The sequence below is a fragment of the Spermophilus citellus genome, assembly GCF_964194105.1.
Source record: "Spermophilus citellus genome assembly, chromosome: 15".
Lineage (NCBI taxonomy): Eukaryota > Metazoa > Chordata > Mammalia > Rodentia > Sciuridae > Spermophilus > Spermophilus citellus.
Window position 1 is genome coordinate 55,823,726 of NC_138195.1, and position 21,658 is coordinate 55,845,383.

The window sequence follows — 21,658 nt, forward strand, 5'->3', positions numbered from 1 at the left end:
AATTTTCTGTTTTCATTTGACTGTAGAAGTTGAAACTATAATCTTATTGGCCTTTTTTAGTTTTATTGATTTTATTTTTTAATTTTTTTTAATATATGAGAGTGGAATGCATTACACATATAGAGTATGATTTTTCAAATTTTTGTATACAGAGTATGTTCATGCCAATTCATGCCTTTGTACATGTACTTTTTTTTTGCACTACAATTCTTATTACACATATATAGCACAATGTTTTATATCTGTTTATATAGAGAGTATGTTGACACCCAATTTGAGTCTTTGCCTATGTCCTTTGGATAATGATGTCCATCACATTCCAGTGCCTAGGTAATCCCCTGCCCCCTCCCTATCTAGAATTTATCTAATCCTCCCATGCTCCCCCTCCCTACCCCACTATGAGTCAGCCTCCTTATAACAGAGAAAACATTTGGCATTTGTTTTTGGGGATTAACTAACTTTGCTTGGCGCTTAGCATTATCTTTCCAAATGCTGGGTAAAATTCCATTGTGAATATGTGCCACTTTTTTAATCCATTCATCCACTGAAGGGCATCTAGGTTGGCTCTCAATGGCGTCCCTCATAGAAACAGAAAAAGCAATCATGAAATTCATCTGGAAAAATAGGAGACGCAGAATAGCTAAAGCAATCCTTAGCAGAATGAGTGAAGCAGGTGGCATCTCTATACCAGACCTTAAACTATACTACAGAGCAATAGTAACAAAAACAGCCTGGCAGAACAATGATAAGAATAGAGGACACAGAGACTAACCTATAAAATTACAGTTATTTTATATTAAACAAAGGTGCTAAAAACATGCACTGGAGAAAAGATAGCTTCTTCAACAAATGATGCTGGGAAAACTGGAAATCCATAAGCAACAAAATGAAATCAAACCCCTATCTCTCACCATGCACTCAACTCAAAATGGATCAAAGGCCTGGAATTAGACCAGACACTCTGTGTCTAATAGAAGAAAAGTAGGCCCTAATCTTCATCATGTGGGATTAGGCCCCAACTTCCTTAATAAAACTCCTATAGCACCAGAATTGAAAAGAATTAATCAATGTGATGGAATCAAACTAAAAAGTTTCTTCTCCACAAAAGAAGAAATCTGTGAGGTGAAAAGAGAGTCCACATCCTGGGAGCAAATTTTTACCCCTCACACATCAGATAGAGCACTAATCTCTAGGATATATAAATAACTCAAAAAGCTATATACCAAAAAAAAAAAAAACCCAACAACAAAAAAACACAAATAACCCAATCAACAAATGGGCCAAGGACCTGAACACTTTTTAGAAGTGTATATACAATCAATCGACAAATATATGAAAAAATGCTCATCATCTCTCTTAATTAGAGAAATGCAAATCAAAAATATCATCTCACTCCAGTCAGAATGGCAGCTATTATGAAGACAAACAACAATAAGTGTTGGCAAGGATGTGGGAGAAAGGCACACTCTTACATTGCTGGTGGGACTGCAAACCAGTGCAGCCAATATGGAAAGAAGTATGGAGATTCCTTAGAAATCTGGAAATGGAACCACCATTTGACCCAACTATCCCACTCCTCGGACTATACCCAAAGGACTTAAAAACAGCATACTGCAGGGACACAGCCACATCAATATTTATAGCAGCACAATTCACAATAGCTAAACTATGGAGCCAACCTGGATACCACCTTATTTTTGGTAGGATGATTTCAGGAGTGAGGTTTCTAGTTTTTTTTTTTTTTTTTAAACATATTTCAGTCTTTTGCCATATTGTTTGCTAGGTTTCTAATTAGAAGCCCACTGTATTCCCTAACCTTTTTCCTTTATAGGTAAGATTTTATACTCTGCCCCCCCACACAGTTTTTTAAACATTTTATGTCATCATATTAGGTTTGGGGGACTTACCCTGTGTGGTGTTTTAGTGTTCTAAAAGCTTCCTTAAACTGTGGTGTGATTTCCATTATTAAATGAAATAATTTGATCATAATTATTTCAATTTTTTTTCCTAATACCTTTTCTCTTTCTTCCCCTTTTGTTGTTCTAATTGTGCCTAGATCATACCCTTTGACTATTGTTGTGTGTGTGTTTTGGTTCTATTGATAATCCTATCAAATGGTACATCTGTTTCTCTATTCAAGTGTTTTGGTGGTGCTGGAGATTGAACCCAGTGCCTTGTGCATGCTAGACAAGCATTCTACCACTGAGCCACATCCCCAGCCCTTATTACAGTGCTTTATATGTTTAGCATGTGCTTTTGATTATTGACTAAATTTCCCATTTCTATGCCTATGGTACCCATCTGTTCTTCCATGTTGTCTGTTTTCTTCCTGTAAAGTCCTTACCACATTTTTCAGGTTCAAATTCCTTGTTTGATCACACCATCATCTCTCTGATATGAGTTCTGGTTCTTTTCCATTGTATTTTCTTGTCTTTTAGCATACCTTATGTTGTTTTGTTAAAAGGTGGAATGAACATACATTTGGGAGTAGGAACTAAGGTAAATAGACCTTCAGTGTAAAGTTTTATGTTAATCTGGCTAATATTGGGTTTTGTTTAATGTTTGCTATAGCCATAGATGCCAGGGGCTTCAAAATCTTCTGATGCTTGTTTTACTTATTTGGTTTTCGTCTCTGCTGGATGTTTAGGTTCCTTTAAGAACTCAGTAGTCTGCTTTTGCAAAATTTTCAGCTGTAATCCACTACAGTTGTAGTGGAGTCCTGTAGATATGGTGGAAGGGAACTCTTCTGTGATCTTATGATTATATTTGATCCTTTCAATGGGATTGTGTTCCTGAGCTATGTCCTTCACAAGGACTTCTTTGCCTTTTCCTCCTGTTATGAGAGAGGGGAATGCTATGGGTCTGTCAGGGGGAGGGATTTGGAGATGCCCTGTCCTCAGGTGAAATAGGCTTTGGCAAAGCCTTATTTTTTGTTGAAATGCAGGCAGTTACGGAGCATGCTCTGTGTTTCCAAATGGTTATCTTTGCCCTTTTAATAGCAGAGGCATATGATGATCTATTGTTTTCTGTTACAATCTGGTGTACTTCTATGAAAGAAGAGCACCTTTCCTGAGACAGCAGCCCCCAAATGATCCTAGCTCTCATTGTCATCTCCACATTGATTCCAGCAACTCAATCCCAGTGACTCTAAAGGCTGAGGCAGGAGGATTGCGATTTTGAGGCAAGCCTCAGCAATTTAGTGAGACCCTGTGTCCGAAAGAGTTGAAAATGAAGTTCAAGCAATCCTACCAATTTAGACTCTGAGTATCTGTAGCCCGAGTGTCTCAGTGGTGGCTTACCCTACAACTCAAGTATCGGATGAATACCAGAATGGCCATTGGTTTTCAGTTCTTTTTGTAGTTGTTTTCTTCTGGTATTATTGTTAGAACAGGAATGATGACTTTCAGTTATTGTCAGAAGTAAAATTGAAAGCTATCTCTAAATTCATTTTGAACCAATATGTATGAAATGTCAACTTGGAGGATTGCCAGCTTATTATATCTTTAATAGTCCCGCATATCTCAATCAACCCTGGATGGGAATGCCAGCAGTAGCCCGATTCTCAGGTTAAATGCAGTTACCACAAAAAAAAAAAAAAAAAAAAAAAACAGATATAAAATTCAGAAAAATGTTGGAACAAATTTGTATAAGTAAAAAGAAATTATGTGATATAACAATACAAACAATCTAAAGGGAATTTTAGAAAATACTTATCAATAAGCAAAATAAGTAAGAGGCTGTTTCTATTCATGACTTTTACGTGGGATTTGGATAAAGCCTTCCTCTCAGAACACTTAACTAAGGACCTAAAACCCGAATTGGACTTTTTGATATTGTTAAATCACTGTCTGTAACCCATTTCTCTGGAAAAGTCTGATGTTACCACAGGATCTCCCTCTGCAGTAGCTGAGCAGACTTCCTTTTCTCAGTGTATCCTTTCTCTACTATTTTCCTCTATCATGTAACTCTCTTTGTGTGGCTGAACCACCAAGGCATTTGAATTTGTCGTCTAAACCGATTTATTAGAAGTTGGGGGAAAAGTGAGCAAACTCCAATATGTCTTTTATAGAGTTTGGAAATCCGAAATTCAATACGTTGTTTACACTTCAGTAAACACATCTGACTGTTTCCACGGATCATCTGTAACACACAACCTTAATTAGCAACAAAGCACATATAGAGGTATTATTGAATTTTCGTTATTTGGGATTACTGAAAACAATCACCTTTTGCAAATTATCTCCATATCTTCTTTTCATTTCATATGACTTTATTCTGTTTTAGAAAAGCCTGGCCAGTTTCTATAGGTCCATTTTGTAGGATTCAGATTCTAGTTTAAGGTGTAGTCATTACTGCCACTAGGTGGCTTATTTTGAAAGTACTTAAAAATGAAACTTATACTTACATCTTTGAACTTAAAAACAATAAACTTGACATTTTTCTCAAGTCAGCAGAGATATTCGCTATATGCAGTCATGTGTTCCTCAATGATAATGATGCATTCCTCATAACATCCCTATGTAAATATTCTGGAGCATAATTACATGAAACTAGTTGGTGTAGGTCAATCACTTGGCATGGTGTTTTGATATAATCAAGCGATGTGGTAAACACTAGACTTATGAGGCTGCTGCAGCCATACAGTTTTACAGTATACTTGTACATTTGTGTATGTATATAGATTACATTCCAAAATAATGATTAAGAAGTATGGTATAGCAAAAATATAAACTAGTCAGTCATTATCAATTATGTATAGTTACACATGCTATAATTTTACATAGCTTGCAGTACAGGTTTGTTCACACCGTATCACTAAGTGATAGGCATTTATTCAGCTCTATTAGTCTTATAGGACCACCGTTATACATGTACTCCGTTTTTGAAAAATACATTATGAGGTACTGACCATACTTTTCTTTAAGGATATGACCCAATTAATAGTAAATACTTTATTTTGCTTCTTAAAAATCTACATCCTGAGTGAAACACATACAGAAAAATGTGTGTGTGTACATAAAATGTGTATAAACACAAAGGTAAATGTGCATTTATGAACATATATTCAACAATGTATATCCATGTAATGCATTTTCCTCACTTATACAAGTGGATTCATCTGCATACTCTTCTGTACCTTGTTTGTATCTTTTCAATGTCTCCATAGTATTCATTTGTTTCTGCTGTGTATTTTTGTTTGGGTATTAATTCTACTACTGATATGCCCAAAGAATTATATACATATATATAAATATATATATTTATATATAACTAATTAATTATATACATATGTATATACATATATATTATATATATAATATACATATATATTATATATATATATATGAAATGAGAAATTTGCCAGAAGTAATATTTTAGATTTCAGAATAGATGTTTAAAATTTTAAAACACATTGTTGATTTGTTTCCCTAGAATTTACCATCAATTGTACCTTTCCCAGATATTGTTTTTGTTGTTCTTTTGTGTGTTTTATTTTTTTTTCTTTTTTGGCACTGGTGGTTTAACCCAGGGTACTCTAAAACAGAGAGAGGGCTGGGGATGTGGTAGTTTGAGAAAGGGTCTCCCTAAGTTGCCCAGGCTGGCCTTATATTTGAAGTCCTTCTGCCTCAGCCTCCTAAGTGGCTGGTATTACAGTTGTGCACTTTATTCTTAAAGTTTAACTTTCTCTACTGTCATACTATACAGAGTGCAGTTACATACCTTCCTAAAAGTACATCATGCATCTATTTCTGTGAAATTCTTGTTCATGTTTTTGTAGTTGCCTTTCTTTTTAGTTGATTTCTGTGCAGCCTTCAAATTGTAATACTGACATGAATACCAATCTTTTTACCAGGTTTTACATTTTAAGTTGATAATGATCATTTATGCTACTTAATAAAATTTAACATGTTTTCTTTAGGGTTTCGAGGTGTTTTACCCTGGTAAGAACTGTCTTTTTCCCTTAAGGTTATGAATAAATGTATCCACCTAGTTTGAAACTACTTTTATGCCCATTGCCATGTGGATTCTTTTAGTTTATTAAATCTTTTTAGTGCATTTAATCTTGATGTAGTCAAAGTATCAAAAGCTTAATGGTCTCTGATTTGGAGGACGAGCTGAGAAAGCCTTTCATAATGGAAGTCTTTAGCCCAACACCCAATTTTTTTTCTAGGATTTCCATCATTATTTTATTTTCATGTAGCTCCTTCAGGTGTAAACATTTACTTTCATGGATAACCGTTATGACAGCATGTTTATGCTTTAACTCTATTCAGATGCTTCCCATGCTTCTGTAATAAGGAGTGAAGGTGCTCAACACGTCTGAGGGTATCTCAGGCTCTTCATGTGACACTATTAATTTCACTTTGTATTTTTGAAGCTGCTTAGACAAAAATTTATAAATATCTTATGCTAGACATTTCCTTCTATTAATGTAAAATATCCATCTTTGTCTCTTTTAGAACAAAGTTGGCATGGCATTATATCTTATTTGGTATTATTACTTTATAAATTGTCTTTTCTATAATATGGGGGGGGTGTCATCACTCATCCTATTTGTCATTGTCCTCTATTGCTTTCACATAGATGACCGAATTTATGGTCAGTGTGTGAATATCTTAATACTCAAATCTAACTCCCCTGTTATTTTCATCATGGAAATAATGATGCATATTTATCATTTTTATTTCCATTTTACCATTCTCTGTCGTTTACCCTCCTTATTAGTTTTTGTTCAATCAGTGAATTATTTTTCTCTTTTATTCTGGTAATATCACTGAATATGTGTACATATGTATTTTATATGTGCATAAAATTAGCATTTCCATTTTATCCTAAGTCTGTTCTCAACTATAGCCAGGAGTTGTTTTTTTTTTTTTTTTTTTTTTTTTTTTTTATCATGAGGACACATATGATACAAGTATTGGCTGCCTGGAGTGTCATGTTTACATAGAATCTAAGATCATGTATGATTAAGACCTAGAAAGAATGAAGTAGCCAGAAGAAAAATTAATTCAAGAGCACAGAGGTACATTTGATTATAAACTCATTGTATGATTTTCCTTTCTGAAACTTGTTTCTTATGGTTCCGAGATAATATTCCTAGAAAACAACTTAAAGATTATATCTCATGAGGTACAGGAGTCTAAATAAGATCGTCAAGAGTAAAGCCAAAGATTAGGACTAAAAGAGTGAAATTCTCAAAGTAATTATCTGGCAACAGGGTGAAGGAGAACAGTGGACTGTGTGTGTGGAGGAATATATATGAATTAATTTCCTCTAGAATTCTGAAAATATTATAATGTTCACAACATCAGTATCTATGAAAAAAATATTAGCTAATAGAGATCCGATTAACTGAATGGACTAAAATATACGTGTATGTGCTTTTTGGCTATCAGACACTGTTGCCACGAAGTGCAGTGAGAAGACTGATTCATCTTCAGTGGCACTTATCTAATCTCAGAAGCCTGGTGTGTGTGAGAAATGGGATGAACTGGATGTCATTATCAATGTCCTGGTCAGGACCCAGGCAAAACTGGCATTCCACGATACTGATGCCCAACTCTCATGTTGTCAACCCTCTTCTCATAATGTACCTCCATATGCATATGGTTTCCTGCAGTATTCAAAGGCGGAAAGGCATCCTGTGACTGCGCTGGAGAAAATGATGGAGTCAAGTTTTGGCGGCCCCCAGTCATTCCCTGAGGTTCCTTCTCCCGACAGAGGAAGCCAGTCTGTTAAACACCACAGGTACTGGTAGCTGATTATTGTGGGAGTGGGTTCGTTTACATAGTGTACACTCTGGACACACATGCCGAAAAATGGCAACATGGGATTGTTCTCGATTCTCCTATAGTTCTCCATGGAGGAGATGTTGCAGCAGCTCACAGCAGGTAAACAAAAGACACTGGCTTCCCTAGCAGGCAACATTGTGCCTACAAGAGCCTGAAGGAACCTTTAACAACACCCATCAGAGCTATAGGCATAGACCAGTGAACAGAACAATTGCATTCTGAAAAACTATTAAAACATGATTTTTTTCCTAGCCTGCCTCATCATTACTGGCAAAACTAATGCCTAATTCTTCCCTTGGCAGCTGGTGTGAGATGCTCCATGTCTTCCAACATGGTCCTCACAAAAGAAAATTTTCCAGGGGGATATCCTGGCGAACCTTCTCTAAAACCTTGTGTTATTAGTGGAGGGGCACTCTTTTGTAAGCTGACCACAGCAATTGGGTCTTTGAGAAAGAAAGGCAAATATATTTTATGACATTCTAAAAGTGAACATATTCTGTAGCATCTTCTAGCTCACAGTGTTCTGCTTTATACACGAGGTTCTTGTACTCCAAAAAATGGAAGGTATCTCTTCCAAACCAAGTGGTGAATTTTGTTGGAAATAATGTTATAGTGGATAGTGTGTATGTTTTTGTATGTGTCAAAATGGACATCTTCAATCTTTGCACAAATTGTCCAAAGACTGAAGCTTCTTTTTTCAATTACCAATCTATAGTACCAAGTTTTCTACTTTCAATTAAAACTTTATGCTGCTACAAAAACAAAACAGGTACAGTAGCTTAAATATAGAATATATGTAGTAAATTGAAATTTTGAATGCGGCAGTAAACTGTGAGGTACTACTACCAATGAAGGATAACTGTTATCAACCTTTGTTTTCACCTCTCTCTGCACACAACCCCATCAGAAACACTTTTTAAAAGGAAACATCCTTTTCCTTCACTCCTTAATGAACCTTAGGAAAGGGCTTTCCTGTTTGTACCCACAGTTATGTTGAAATTTTCAATCATTCTTACAATAATTATCAACATACTATTTTTAAAAAAAATTTCCATTCCATATGAAACTGAAATAGAGGGTTTAAGTATCTTAAACTCAAGTTTTGGTTTATATCATTTGTTTCATTTATAGAATACTTCCCCGTGGAAAGAGCATTTCACTTTAATGGACTTTAGCCCAAAATTCCCAGCCTTTTAGAAGATGGATATTTTCACCCAAACAGTATTTTCCCCTGTCGATTAGAGCAGAGTATTTTTCCAGTCAAGTAAGAGAGTTTAGTGAATCATTGTAGTACTGAATTGTCATAAAGTTGATTTTTTTTTATTGTTGGTCGTTCAAAACATTACCAAGTTCTTAATATATCATATTTCACATTAAAGTTGATTTTTAAGAATCATATCAGAGCTGAAGTATACCTTTGTTGTTATTTGTATATTTATTCTGAAAATTGGCTTCTACTCAGGCTTTTAGGAGTCACTCACAGATTAAATAAGGACATCATTAAGACATTGTCCTTTTGTTCAGTACAATGACATTGGAGTATCTGTTGACATACATTGTGTCCTGATAGATATGCAACTGGTGATTTATAAAGTGCCTCTAGAACTTTGTAAATTATAGTTTCATACATCATTGTTTAAGTCTATTGCATGTTTTACAAAAACTTTTTCATGATTGATAACCTGGTCACTGATTTATATATCCCACAAACTGTTCCATAACATCCTGAATAGTTGATTGACCAGTAGATGCAGACTATTATTTTTAAGATGGATTACTTCCTCATATGGGTAGACTTTGCTGTTGTGACAGTTTAGCAAGCTATATGAATAATTAATTTCTTTTTGTGCACTAAAAATATAGCTCATTTGGATAACTTATTTGTGAAACAAAGCCATTATTTCTAATGTTTAGTCCAAAAATTCCCACCTGTTTAAAAAAAAAAAATCTACCATACCATCCTTATTGCACATTTTGACAACCTAACTTGCTCAAAGAAAGCACATATATAGGTTTTCTATGGTGACATGACTCCAGGACTTTCAGTGATTAGGAGAATGGCAGAAGAACAAGACAAAAACTTTCTTTTGAGCATCTACTATTTGCCAGGCTCCACATTAAATATTTGCATATATTTTAGCTTCCACACTAATCCTATGAAAAAAATAAGCACAATACTGACACCTTCCTTTTGCTGCTCCCTACTCCCACCCCTGTGTACCAGAAGAGCTACAGGCTGTTTTGTCCCCTGGCTTCTCTTGGCTCAATGGGAAATGGTAAGGTGGTGGCATCTCTTCCCCTTCCTTCCTTGGTAGCCTGAGCAACCTGTCTTCTGGGGCCCACAGACTCTGCCAATGGTCTTATCCTTACTCTCCTGACTGAAGGGCCAAGGAACAAGAGAGAGAGATAATAGCTTCCCCTTGTTAGTAGTGGTAAGGACAATAGTCTTTATTTCCCTCCAAGTCTGATACTAGTCTCAATTCCAGTATCATGCTCCTAGTAAGGTTCAGACCTGAGATTTTATACTTAGACACAGTACACTCTAGCACCTAGATTCCCATACCTGACAGACTCTTTAATTCCCAGGGGATGATAGATAGAAACTATGGTTCCCCTCCCTACTTCTAATAGAGAACTTCTTAAAGACCTAATTATACACCACTTGTTGGGAAGAATTTTAGCACTCAGCATACAAAGAATATAAAAATAAAAGTATAATGATGTTGCTGGTTATGATCTGGTGTCTGCCTAAATTGAAGAAATTCTATATAGTTCAATCAGTTATCTTGCCAAAACCAGAAAAGTGGTTACTAGCACTCAAATATAAAAATGAAAATCTTGGTCATATGTTGACATTTATCAAGTAGAAATAACTGTAATATTGATGGGAAAAAATAACAGAAACCAAACAATTTAGTGATATGGTAAAATTCCTTTGGAGAGCCTCTCCCTTTTAGGCTTATTGAAATTTTGTGGATATTTTTCATCTTTGTTTATATGGTTGAATTGATATTTTCAGATGTAACATGGATCCACAAAATTCTTAGTTCATTCATTGTTTGAACTCAACAATTAGCATCTCATGAAATGCCTACAAATGAACAAAGTTCTCCTTACTAGTCTAAGTAGGGTCAATTCAGGGGGTGGAGATGGGGATCTGTGTGGAATAAGTAATGAGTCAAATCAGCAAGTACTGTTTTGGGGGTGCAAACTGAGGAAAGGATCCAGGGTCTCACACATGCTAGACATATCTCTAGCCCTTTTTAAATTGTATTTTGACGTAGGGTGTAAGTTGCCCAGGCTGACCTCAAACTTGTGATTCTCAGTTTCCCAAGTAGCTGGCATTACAAGAGAATACCACTGTGCCTGGCTAGCAATTGAATATTTTTTATACAATCTAGTTCTTTTGTTTTATGTAAACTACATATGGTGTTCTCATATTGTTCAGGCCTCTGATCTACCTCATTTATATAGCTATAAACATGATTATTTGGATATGCATCAAATGGAATATCTAATCAGACATTTATTAAGAGCAAATGCAAAAATAGTTTCTCAAGACTAATGAAAATCTGGGAATCTGAACTGAGAATTTAACATGGATATTAAGGAAAGAATTCCAATTAAAGTCAGGTTTGTTTATTCTATCACTTAGAAGTGAAAATTTCTTCATAAATCACTTGTGAATTTTCTATATTTAATTCTTGTATCTAATAAGGGCTTCTTTTATTCCAGAGACACAGCTACTATGTCTTATATAACCAAGGTAGGTGGGAATATGAACCTTTAGAATTTAAGCCCACCTCTTATTTCTGGCAGGAAATCTGGGATTATTTCAGTTAGTAGGCCTCTAAACTGGGAAGTCAGAGAGAAAGGAACTTGTCTTTGAGTTTCTATGAATTGAGCGACTCCTGATCTCAACCAAGCACATTTCTATAGTCATGGATGGCTTATGGCCTAGAACTTTGAGAAACCAGGGTACAAATACAATGTTTGAGAAGTTGCCTGGAGGTTATTGCTATGATCTCTTAGGTTTGTTGGTTTCTTTTCCCGCTTTCAATCCTGCAGGAGTCTCTCCTCTTGCTGTAGTCCAGGGCAAAGGAGTGGGATGCTCCATAGGAATGCCTTCAGGAGGACACCCCCCTCACCCAGAAGTAGGCTGGGTGGAATCGTGGGACCAGCATATCAGCAACTCGAAGAATCAAGGATCCCAGACCAGGATACAATACCTTGCCAAGGGTACGTCTCAAAAGCAATGGAATTTAGGGAAGATATCATGAGCACTATAGCTTTGAGCTTCATGTTACCGATTTCTTCATTAACTGGCTATTTATACTTACTTTGTTTAACAAGGTTGAACCAATTTAAAAGAATAGGTATGATGGAAAATAGGTATAATGAAATGTTAAAAAATAAGTGTAGAGATCTACGCCGTATGTCATAGTTTCTAAAACAACTGAAGATTTGTGTTTGATAAAAATAAGATTTCTTAGGAGGAATAAAGTATCCATCAGTAATTTGGGAAAAAAAATGCTTAATTTCCTAATCAATAACCTATATTACATAAAAACATAAATATGTATAAAATATATGAATGTAATAGATAAAATATGTAAAATCTTTCATCTGGCATTCTTAAATGGAGAATTTAGGTCAATGTGAACAAGTTCAAAGTCACAGCACAACTATGAAACTCACCTCTCTTAATTATTCATGGTACAGGGATGGAAGGATGGGCTTTTCGACATCATGGCTGCTGCTCCTTACAGTGCCAAAGGTGCCCCTTTCTCTGGTGGACACAGACCCTCAAGGGGCTCAAGGCATAGTGAGTGGAGTGAATTTTAGCCATCACATACCAGTTGGCATCAACCATTCAACCAAACATGGCAGCCCTTATTTAAACTGACTAGAATTCAAATCATACCCTTGTCCCTTACTGCTTATGTGAACTTGAGAAATTTTTTATCATCTGAACTTGTTTCATTTGAACTTAAGCCCCCTGGGGCTTGTAAGATTTTGTTTTAAAATGTGTGTAACTAACTTATACCTGACACACAGTAATCACAGAAGTTGTACCGGTGCTTATTGTCATTGTCATAATGTTATCATTGATTTCAAGAGCAATGGAATCCGAAATTACTCCAGAAATTGCAGGCCTCAGTTCCCTCACTCAAAGTCAGGTTCTAAATTGTTCATCTTGAACGAGCTAGGCCAGGGAGTTTAAGCTAAAGATCAAATCAGGTGGGAGGTGCAGCACAGAGCCTTAGCTTTCTCTTTCCTTCTGGGTATGCGAAAGATACAGTGGTGCCCTGTATGACAAAGTTCTGCAATAGATTTCTTTAAGAAGACTAAAAGATAGGACACAAATAGCCTGTGGCTACATTTTGTAATTTTGAAGCAATTCCAAATAGACTGTAAAATGCATTTGGTACAGATTTAGGGTGACAGTTGCAAATTCAACATAACAGCCCAGTTGTCCAAAGTGTATAATACAAGTCAAGAAGTAGTACACATTTCTCTTGGCCTTCTCTCTGAAACAGGGGCTTGCATTTAGCATTATTATAGCAGATAATTAGTGATTTATTAAAGTATTTATGAAGCATTATGTCTTTCGGAAGTATGTGTGTGTACACACACACACACACTTATACTTTTTCCCCATTTAGAGTGAATGTTAGAATGAAAATGATTTTTTTCCCTTATTCAACTTCACAGATTTTGGGGAGTGGATAGGAAACCCAGACCATACAGTCTTTCACTCCACATGGTCCGGGTATGAGGATGCTCCGAGCCTATGCCAGGCCCGGACCATATGTTTGCATAACTTCCAGGGCTCAGACATTCCCACTGCACATTCAGGCAGTGCTGTGTCTTTTACCTCTTGGGAGACTCACAGTGGTGATTTTGTTTTGGTTCAGTCTCCATTGGTTGGGAATATTTTTTACAGCTGTCTGGCCACGTGTATTTTTCCTGTGTGTGATCTGCACCCAATGTTGATAAATGGTGGCTCTAAGTGTAAGTCATTGTGTGCTCAGCACAATGATTCTCAGGGAGCAATCTCATTCCCAGTTCTTAAAAACAGCTATTTTCTACTCCCAGGGGAGTGACTGTCTCTCTAGACTAGAAATGGGATTGGTAATAGAATTTCATAGCTAAAGGCCCTCTTCAAATCTGGCCGAGCCAGGGATAGAGGGCAGGATATGTGAATAAATTTGCAAGAGCCCTCAAACATCTGCTGCTTGTTTAGCAACAAGTCACTGTCTGCTAGTTAGCCTCCCAGTGTGTGGCTTCTTTTCTTGGCAAGAACTTTAGTCCAACTTGAACCCAGCACCTATTTTAGTGTATCAGGGAGCAAGAGTGGAGGTTAAGAAGAGATGATTGAGGCCTCTTTTTTTCTGATTGAGCCATGGGTGCCACAGATGAGGTTTTCATAGAGCTTTGAACTGGGTTATGCCAAGCAACTCAATCATAAGCTCATAGTCCATAGGAAAGAAGAAATAGAATCACAAAAGTCAGATTCATATCCTAAAAGTAGGTGGGATCCAACATATATGGTGCTCATTCAACAGCCAGCTAGCAACTTGATACATTTCAGTTATACCTTAGGAATTTTATAAATGAACACTATAAGAACAGTAGAGTTTAAATGGCTAGCTCTGGGTGGCATCCATAGTCCCTTGTGAATGAGCCTAGATTGAATTCTGGTCTGACTAAACCAGGAAAGGGATGTAAAGAAAGCCACATTCATGGCTGATATGTTAATAGAATACCTAATTGTATGGTTCCAGGGAAAGAGTAGATTTCTTCAATTTAGTCAATCCATTCTAAAATGTCATACTACCCTAGAACTTGGTCTTAAAGTCACCTAGTCAAGCAGATCCCTTGGCCTGACCCCTGAATTACTGGGAACCAAAAAATTAATTGTTGGAATTTTTCTTCTTCAGAAGGATGCTTTGAATAATATTTACAGACAAAATGCATCTGTGATTTCTTTGTTGAGGAATTGGAGGAAGGATAGTGTAAACTGTTGTAAAAGTCAATGAACAACAGGCTCATGAACCAAGCCAGAAAAAGGTTGACTCAAGATAATATAGAACTTGATTATCTTGTAAGTCAGGACCACTTCTAGAAATTAAGCTCTCACTTCAACTTCTGCTAGGACACTCAGTACTGCTCCAACATGGTCCCTCAAATTACTATTACTTTTTTTTTTGATACTAAAGTTTGAACCAAGTTCATGCTTTAACACTGATCCACATTCCCAGCCCCCTCCTGTTTTAGTTGATGAGGAAAAATAAAACGAGACTACCATTTGTCTGAGATTCAGTGCATGTAATAGCATTGGGGAATTAAATCCTGTCTAATCCAAAATTAAATTACATCTTGGAGAGTTCTTATTGTTTAAAGCCCATCTTCATGTTCTGGTAACGTTTTAGGCTTCAGTTATTGCCAGGCATATGTCCAATAGCTAATTTGGGAAATCACATAGTGGTAAACTGCATTTCCTCTTTCTCATCTGAGTCCTTCCTTCAGGTCTCAGGTATATTAGGAGAATGCTTCATGTGTGGTTTTAATTGCCTTTGTACTAAAATGTGCCACATTGTTCACTTGTTTAAAACATCACCTACAATATTAATTTGGTGCTTTTACAGATAGCTGCAAATTCCTATGCATAGATATAAACACTATCAAGGTCAACTTCCTAGATTCCAAACTGCTGATATACCTTGCTGATTTTGATGTAGAGAACAGTTTTTTTAGTTATACTTCCTGGCTCTATTTCATTAGTGAGTCTGATAGGCAGATTATCTATATAGTCATATAATAGGTGGGTTCCAAGGACAAACTACAAGAGCCTGAGATTTGTCCCCTTACTCTTGAAATTCATGGAGCAGAACCTTCGGACTGATTTTTAGTCATATTACACTGAAGAGAAAGTAGTAGGATCTTCCAGAGAAGTTCTTTATACACAGCTATGCAGTTTGCTTGAGTAAAGATTCTATAATCCAAATAAATAAATAAAGGTATTCTGAGTTACCTCAGGATGTCCATTTGGCAAGAGTTTCTAGCTTTGATAGTAGAAAGAATTAGTCTTATTCTGATTGTTACTGTCTCTTACTAAATCTTACTAATGATAGAATTGGGGACAATTCATTTGAGTATCTTTTAGGATAGTTTGCTTATCAATTACAGAATAAGAATAATAAAATCAAACAACCTTTTTTCAATTAATGAGGAAAGTGACCCCATGCAAGTGTTAGCTATTGTTATTATATTTGAAAATGGATATTAGCTGGGATATGAAGGGAGTATTTACTTGAAGATTTGTTCCTGTATTCTTGTGTTAGATCAAGACTTAGTGATTGCCAACTCTATTCGATGCACAGTAAGAAAAGTTTGGACTACAAAGACCTAAATCTGTTCTGTACCTTTGCTTAGAATTTGGTGGAAAGGCATACCTTGAAATTGCTCCCATTGTGACCTTACAAGAAGGACATCTATTTAGATGCAACATGTTCTCTTGCAATTCTTCTTTACTTGCATAAACATGATTTTATTATGCAACAATGTAAGACAAGGAAATGAAATGTATAATAAGGAGAGTAACACTAAAATATAACTCAACATGTCTAATGTTCAAGACAAACCACTAAGAAACAGAATAAAATCTGTTAAAGTTCCCAAATCACATATTTTTAAAAATAAATCTGATATACCTCTCCTACTTTCTGGCATTGGAGAGCTCAGAGGAGGAAAAAAAAAATCACCATCCGTGAACCTAGTCACATTCTGGCATATTCAAATTACTTGGAATGGCATGCTGGCATTCTTGACAAGTTGTCGCCATGCACCATTGAATTACCTAATTCTAGAAACTATACAAAGAAAGCTGCTCAACTGGTAGGAGCCCCTGTGAAGCCACCTCATATTGATCCCTAGGCAGGCAGAAAAATTGTGTGCTCCTCTTCCCAACTTCAGACTCAGCAAGGGGCTAGCGAGGCAGTTCTTAAAGGTAGTATGCTGTTAACTGGATTCATATATCCTAAAATCAGTGGTAAAGCAATAAAACTCAGGACTGCAATACCTATGCTTGATGTGGGGCTTCCCACTTGCCTCCAACTAGGGTGGCCACAACACATCTACTGGACTAAGCCAGGGCTGAGAGGGTGGTCGAGTTGATGGAGTAGGGTAATGCCATTATGGGTTTCCTGTTTGTCACTATGGAAAGGCCACACTTACCTGCTCAATCCCCATTTACTTTGTATTCTAGGATAGAGGTCAGGAAGACTATACCCCACCTGCCTATACAGCTGTGGTGTGTTGAAAGACCCCTGGACTTAAAGTAAGAAGATCTGGGTTTGAGTCTCAGTCTGTCACTTATTTTCTGTGTGACCTTGGGCAAGTCACTTCAGCCACCTGAGCTTCAGTTTACTTCTCTGTTTAACTGGGAGCATATTATCCGTCTCTGGGGTTGCTGTGAGAGTTCAGTGAGGTGGTGCATGTGAAAAGTTCTTTGTGGATTGACTATTGCTCTAAAGATAGCAGAAAGCAGGATGTGTGATACTTTGTTTCTTTCTCAGGTATTCATCCAACGGTTTAAAAACCCAACAAAATGCATCAATAAATATGCAACTGCCTTCAAGAGAAACAAACCCCTATTTTAATAGCTTGGATCAAAAGGACCTGGTGGGATATTCATCCACAAGGGCCAGTTCTGTGCCCATCATCCCTTCAGTGGGTCTAGAAGAAACCTGCATGCAAATGCCAGGGATTTCTGAAGTCAAAAGCATCAAATGGTGCAAAAACTCTTATTCTGCTGACATCGTCAACGTGAGTATTCCAGTCAGCGATTGTCTTTTAGCAGAACAACAAGAAGTGAAAATATTGCTAGAGACTGTCCAGGAACAAATCCGAATTCTGACTGATGCCAGACGGTCAGAAGACTACGAACTGGCCAGCGTAGAGACCGAGGATAGTGCGAGCGAAAACACAGCCTTTCTCCCCCTGAGTCCCACGGCCAAATCAGAACGCGAGGCACAATTTGTCTTAAGAAATGAAACACAAAGAGACTCCACATTGACCAAGTGACTCGAGATGTAAGAATCTGTGCATTCTATGCTTTGCTCAACAGGAAAGAGAGGAAATTAAATACAAATTATTTATATGCATTAATTTAAGAGCATCTACTTAGAAGAAACCAAATAGTCTATCGCCCTCATATCATAGTGTTTTTTAACAAAATATTTTTTTAAAGGGAAAGAAATGTTTCAGGAGGGATAAAGCTTACCACTAAAGCTTTTGGGTAGAATTCTGAATCCAATTTCAGTTAGTCCTAACAATGTTCTCTTTGGCTTTTAGAAAATGTGGGCAATTCAGACCCTCAGTCCACAGTGCCAGTGTCCTCAAGAAAAAAAAGAAAAAACACTGGTAGTTAACCTGGTTTCAAAGAGACAAGATGTATCCTGAGGGTGGATGTGCCCATGAGCAGGTGGCCCTTGCCTTTTGGCTTGCCAGTTCCAACCCCTAAATTTCCATTCACCGATCACCCTCATCACAGGTTATGTCACATCAAGCCACATAGTGTTTTGTATTTGATTTGCTGAAGAATGGCACAAAGACTGAAATGGAAAGGAAGACAGGTGATGGAGGGAGTAATTGGGGCAATCTTAGCTACTCTCATGTGCCATCCTCCTCTGAAATTTGAAAACAGTCAGAGGGAGGTACGAAATTATTAGAGACAAAAAAAAAAAAAAAAAGAAAAAAGTCACAATGTCGTGTCACTGAAATCATGCTAATAGAAATGTTTTTCTTGGAGATTGTTTAGAAGCTCTGAAAGAGCATTTCTGTGTGTGTGCGCGCCTGTGTGCACGTGTGTGAGCGAGCGTGTGAGGTGTGGGCTTGCTCCCTCCAGCACATATGCTGTGTGCACATGTTCATTGTGCGTATGTGTGTGCATGTGTGTGTGTATTAAGCTTGCTAAAAATTTGTTCTGAAACATCAGGGAATCTAATATTCAGAAAAAAAATTTCCCTTTTAGATCTGTTCACTTGAAAGTTATTAATTAAATATAAAATTCAGTTAGTGAGTTCTTAAGATCACTTGCATGGTGGGGTCCTATAACCTCTTGACAATGTCTAGACCATTTTCTGATGTGAATACTTTTGAAAGGAGCAACTATTGGCTTATTGAGAATATCAGTATCACAAAGTGATTAATGGAGGATGTGTGTTTATTTTGAATCATACCTCAATTATTTACACAAGCTAGTTATCTAATTGACAGCTACCATTTTTGTTCTCTTCATCCTCATTGCTATTGATTTCATAGCAAGTCTACTATGTGTGGACCAAGTCATTGGCTTCAGTGGTTAATATGGAAAGAATAAATCGCTGAAATTACAAAGCCCAGACTATTCAGTTCACAAAAAGCCCCCCAAAGAACAGGAAATTGTGTTGTATGTTTATTTGGAATAAAGCAATATTTTTACCACTGCTAAGGTGAACTGAAACCTCTCCTGAAGATTTGTCTGTTTTATTTTCCCTTACTTTCATGGGGCATTCAAAGAAATTAGTGTTCACATACCCAGTCTTTTTCCAATTATTGGTGGTGTTGAGTTGTTATGTTTACACTGTTTTAAATAAAAAGGCACAGTATTTGAAAGTATATAAAAGATTTCTTTTACTGCAGTTTGGGAAAACCTGGGTTAAAATTTCTTTGTGGATAAATCACATTCCATGGAAAGGCAAATGTAACTACCTGTGAATTGATTAGTGAAAATATACAATTCGTGTTTCAGGTTAAATTGTTTCTGTTGAAAATACATTGAAAATTGCTCTTTGTGAACATTCATTAATAACAGACATAAAGCCATCTAGGCAAAAGAACACTTTTTTTAAAAATCAAAACTGCTTAGCAGAAAGTCAAGGTCTCAAATGTTGAAAACACCTTGGTAGAAACACACTTTAACAAAAGGTCATGTGTCTTATTAGTTGTCCCATTAAAGTTTTGTTGTTTTGAAAATAGAGGTAATGTCAGAATTTTTAAAAATCAAAAAAAAAAAAATTAAAGTCTAGATCACTGACATTTAAAAATACTTTATCTTTGGGAAAATTTTAGGAAGAGATCTTAATACCATATTGGATATTCTATATACCTATTATGTTGAAATTGAACACAGTTATCAAATGGACTGGAGGGCCTCGCAAATCTGAAGACATTAACCTTGTTCTTGATTTTTGTTTTATTCTTCTAAAATATTCTCTGTTGCTTATCCAAAGGATCCATTCAGAATTCACCTAATTAGTAGGGTAGGTATGTACTCTATGACTCAATGAAGTTATTATTTACACTGGGAAAAAAAAAAATATTGTCAGTAAGACTCAAGTCTTGTTCTAATATCTTACTTTACAAAATGAGGTAGAACCATATACTCTGTGATTATAACATAACCCACTTCCTTGTGCATTCTAAGGAGCATGAGTATCAGATAGTCCACTGGCAGTATGATGTAAAGTTTAGAAGTATAGTAACTGCCTAGAATAGTTTAGACAAAATCTTCCATAAAACCACGAATATTAATGATTACTTCTGGTTCTCATTTGTCTCCTTTGGGAATATGAAGCTCCTGTGCAAAGGGTCCACGTCTAGATATGCACATCTTTGAGCATCAGTTGACCAGTAGTGATAACATCAGACTTTGAAAGTCAATCTAACATGGCATATACTTGGAGCCATGAGTACTTTGTCCCTTCAAGCTCGTGTGCCTACAGAGAAGTGCTTATTTCTACAAGAGACTTGATTTTTGCTTCATTTCCCTTGCCTTTATTATGTGAATAGATATTTGGAAATTTGTAATTAAATAGGCTGTATATTCATAACTGGCGATTGTCACCATTTTTTACTTTGAACCATTTTCTGATGTCTTTTTTTTTTTTTTACAAAGCTTCTATGACTCTAAATTGCCAGTGACTATTGTAGAATGCTGTTGTTCAAAATATGACCAATTTTGTGCTAATAAGAAATACTAGAAATGATGTTGGAGAATTATAAATTTTTCTTCCCAATTATCTATGAACACTAAATATTCCATATTTCACACTCTGGTCCAATATCTACCTTGCTATAGGTTAAAGACTAAATGCTTGTCAATTTTCCACATCTCCAATGATATACTTTAGGATAAGTAGCAATAGCAAGGGTTTCTGAAGAGTGCTGCCTATATAGAAATTCAAAATTAATCTGTTTTGATCATGACAACACATCAGACCTACCAAAAAGAGAACGGAAGGGCAAGTCTTCAAAATGCCCATTGGCTTCTGGAATGAATGGCAGCTACAACTTGACAGGCACTGGCAAGCATGGGTAAGGCTTCCAGTAACCAGGTCTCCACCAGGATGTGTTTGATGTATGCAGCCATCATTCAACAGCTATCCTGCCATATGGTGCTATAAGGAAACCATTACTCCCTAAGTGTATGTGTGCGTGGTGGGGGTAGTGATCCCTTTGATTCCAGCCCTGTAAACCTGAGATAAGTGCTATGAAATATTTCTCAACGAGAATGTAGTATACCTAGGAACACAGCAGGAGGGGTGGGATTTTTATTTGATCTTTTGGTATCTGGGAAACATTTTATATATAAAGAATACTTTTTTATTATTATTCAATTGTATAAATTCAGTACAGTGTTTTCAATGAATAGCACGTCTACACTGTGTTTGTACTCTCATCTCCAGAAATTCAGGCAAGATCAGCACAAGGTTTCTGGGCTGTTCTCAATTTTAAATGCATCTCAAAATGCCCTGGAAAATGAACCCTTTAAACAAGCTTTATCTCTTCCATTTCTTTCTTTCCCTTTTAAAGAA

At 36.4% G+C, this 21,658-nt stretch overlaps 1 protein-coding gene across 5 annotated transcripts in view; it reads left to right on the forward strand.

Moving 5' to 3' along the window:
* NRG3 (neuregulin 3) overlaps positions 1–17,885 on the forward strand; it is a gene marked incomplete at both ends in the record, with an annotated part of 1,044,303 nt that extends 1,026,418 nt beyond the window's left edge. For 2 of the 5 annotated variants that reach the window (XM_081268119.1, XM_081268120.1), the window contains 4 exons: positions 7,625–7,752; positions 11,886–12,035; positions 17,068–17,139; positions 17,378–17,885. In XM_081268119.1, coding sequence (XP_081124245.1) covers positions 7,625–7,752; positions 11,886–12,035; positions 17,068–17,139; positions 17,378–17,885 — 858 coding nt within the window. Of the gene's footprint in view, positions 1–7,624; positions 7,753–11,864; positions 12,036–17,067; positions 17,140–17,377 lie in introns of all 5 variants that reach the window. The other 3 variants (XM_081268121.1, XM_081268122.1, XM_081268118.1) reach the window with 2 other exon arrangements.
* Between the last annotated feature and the right edge of the window lie 3,773 nt (positions 17,886–21,658).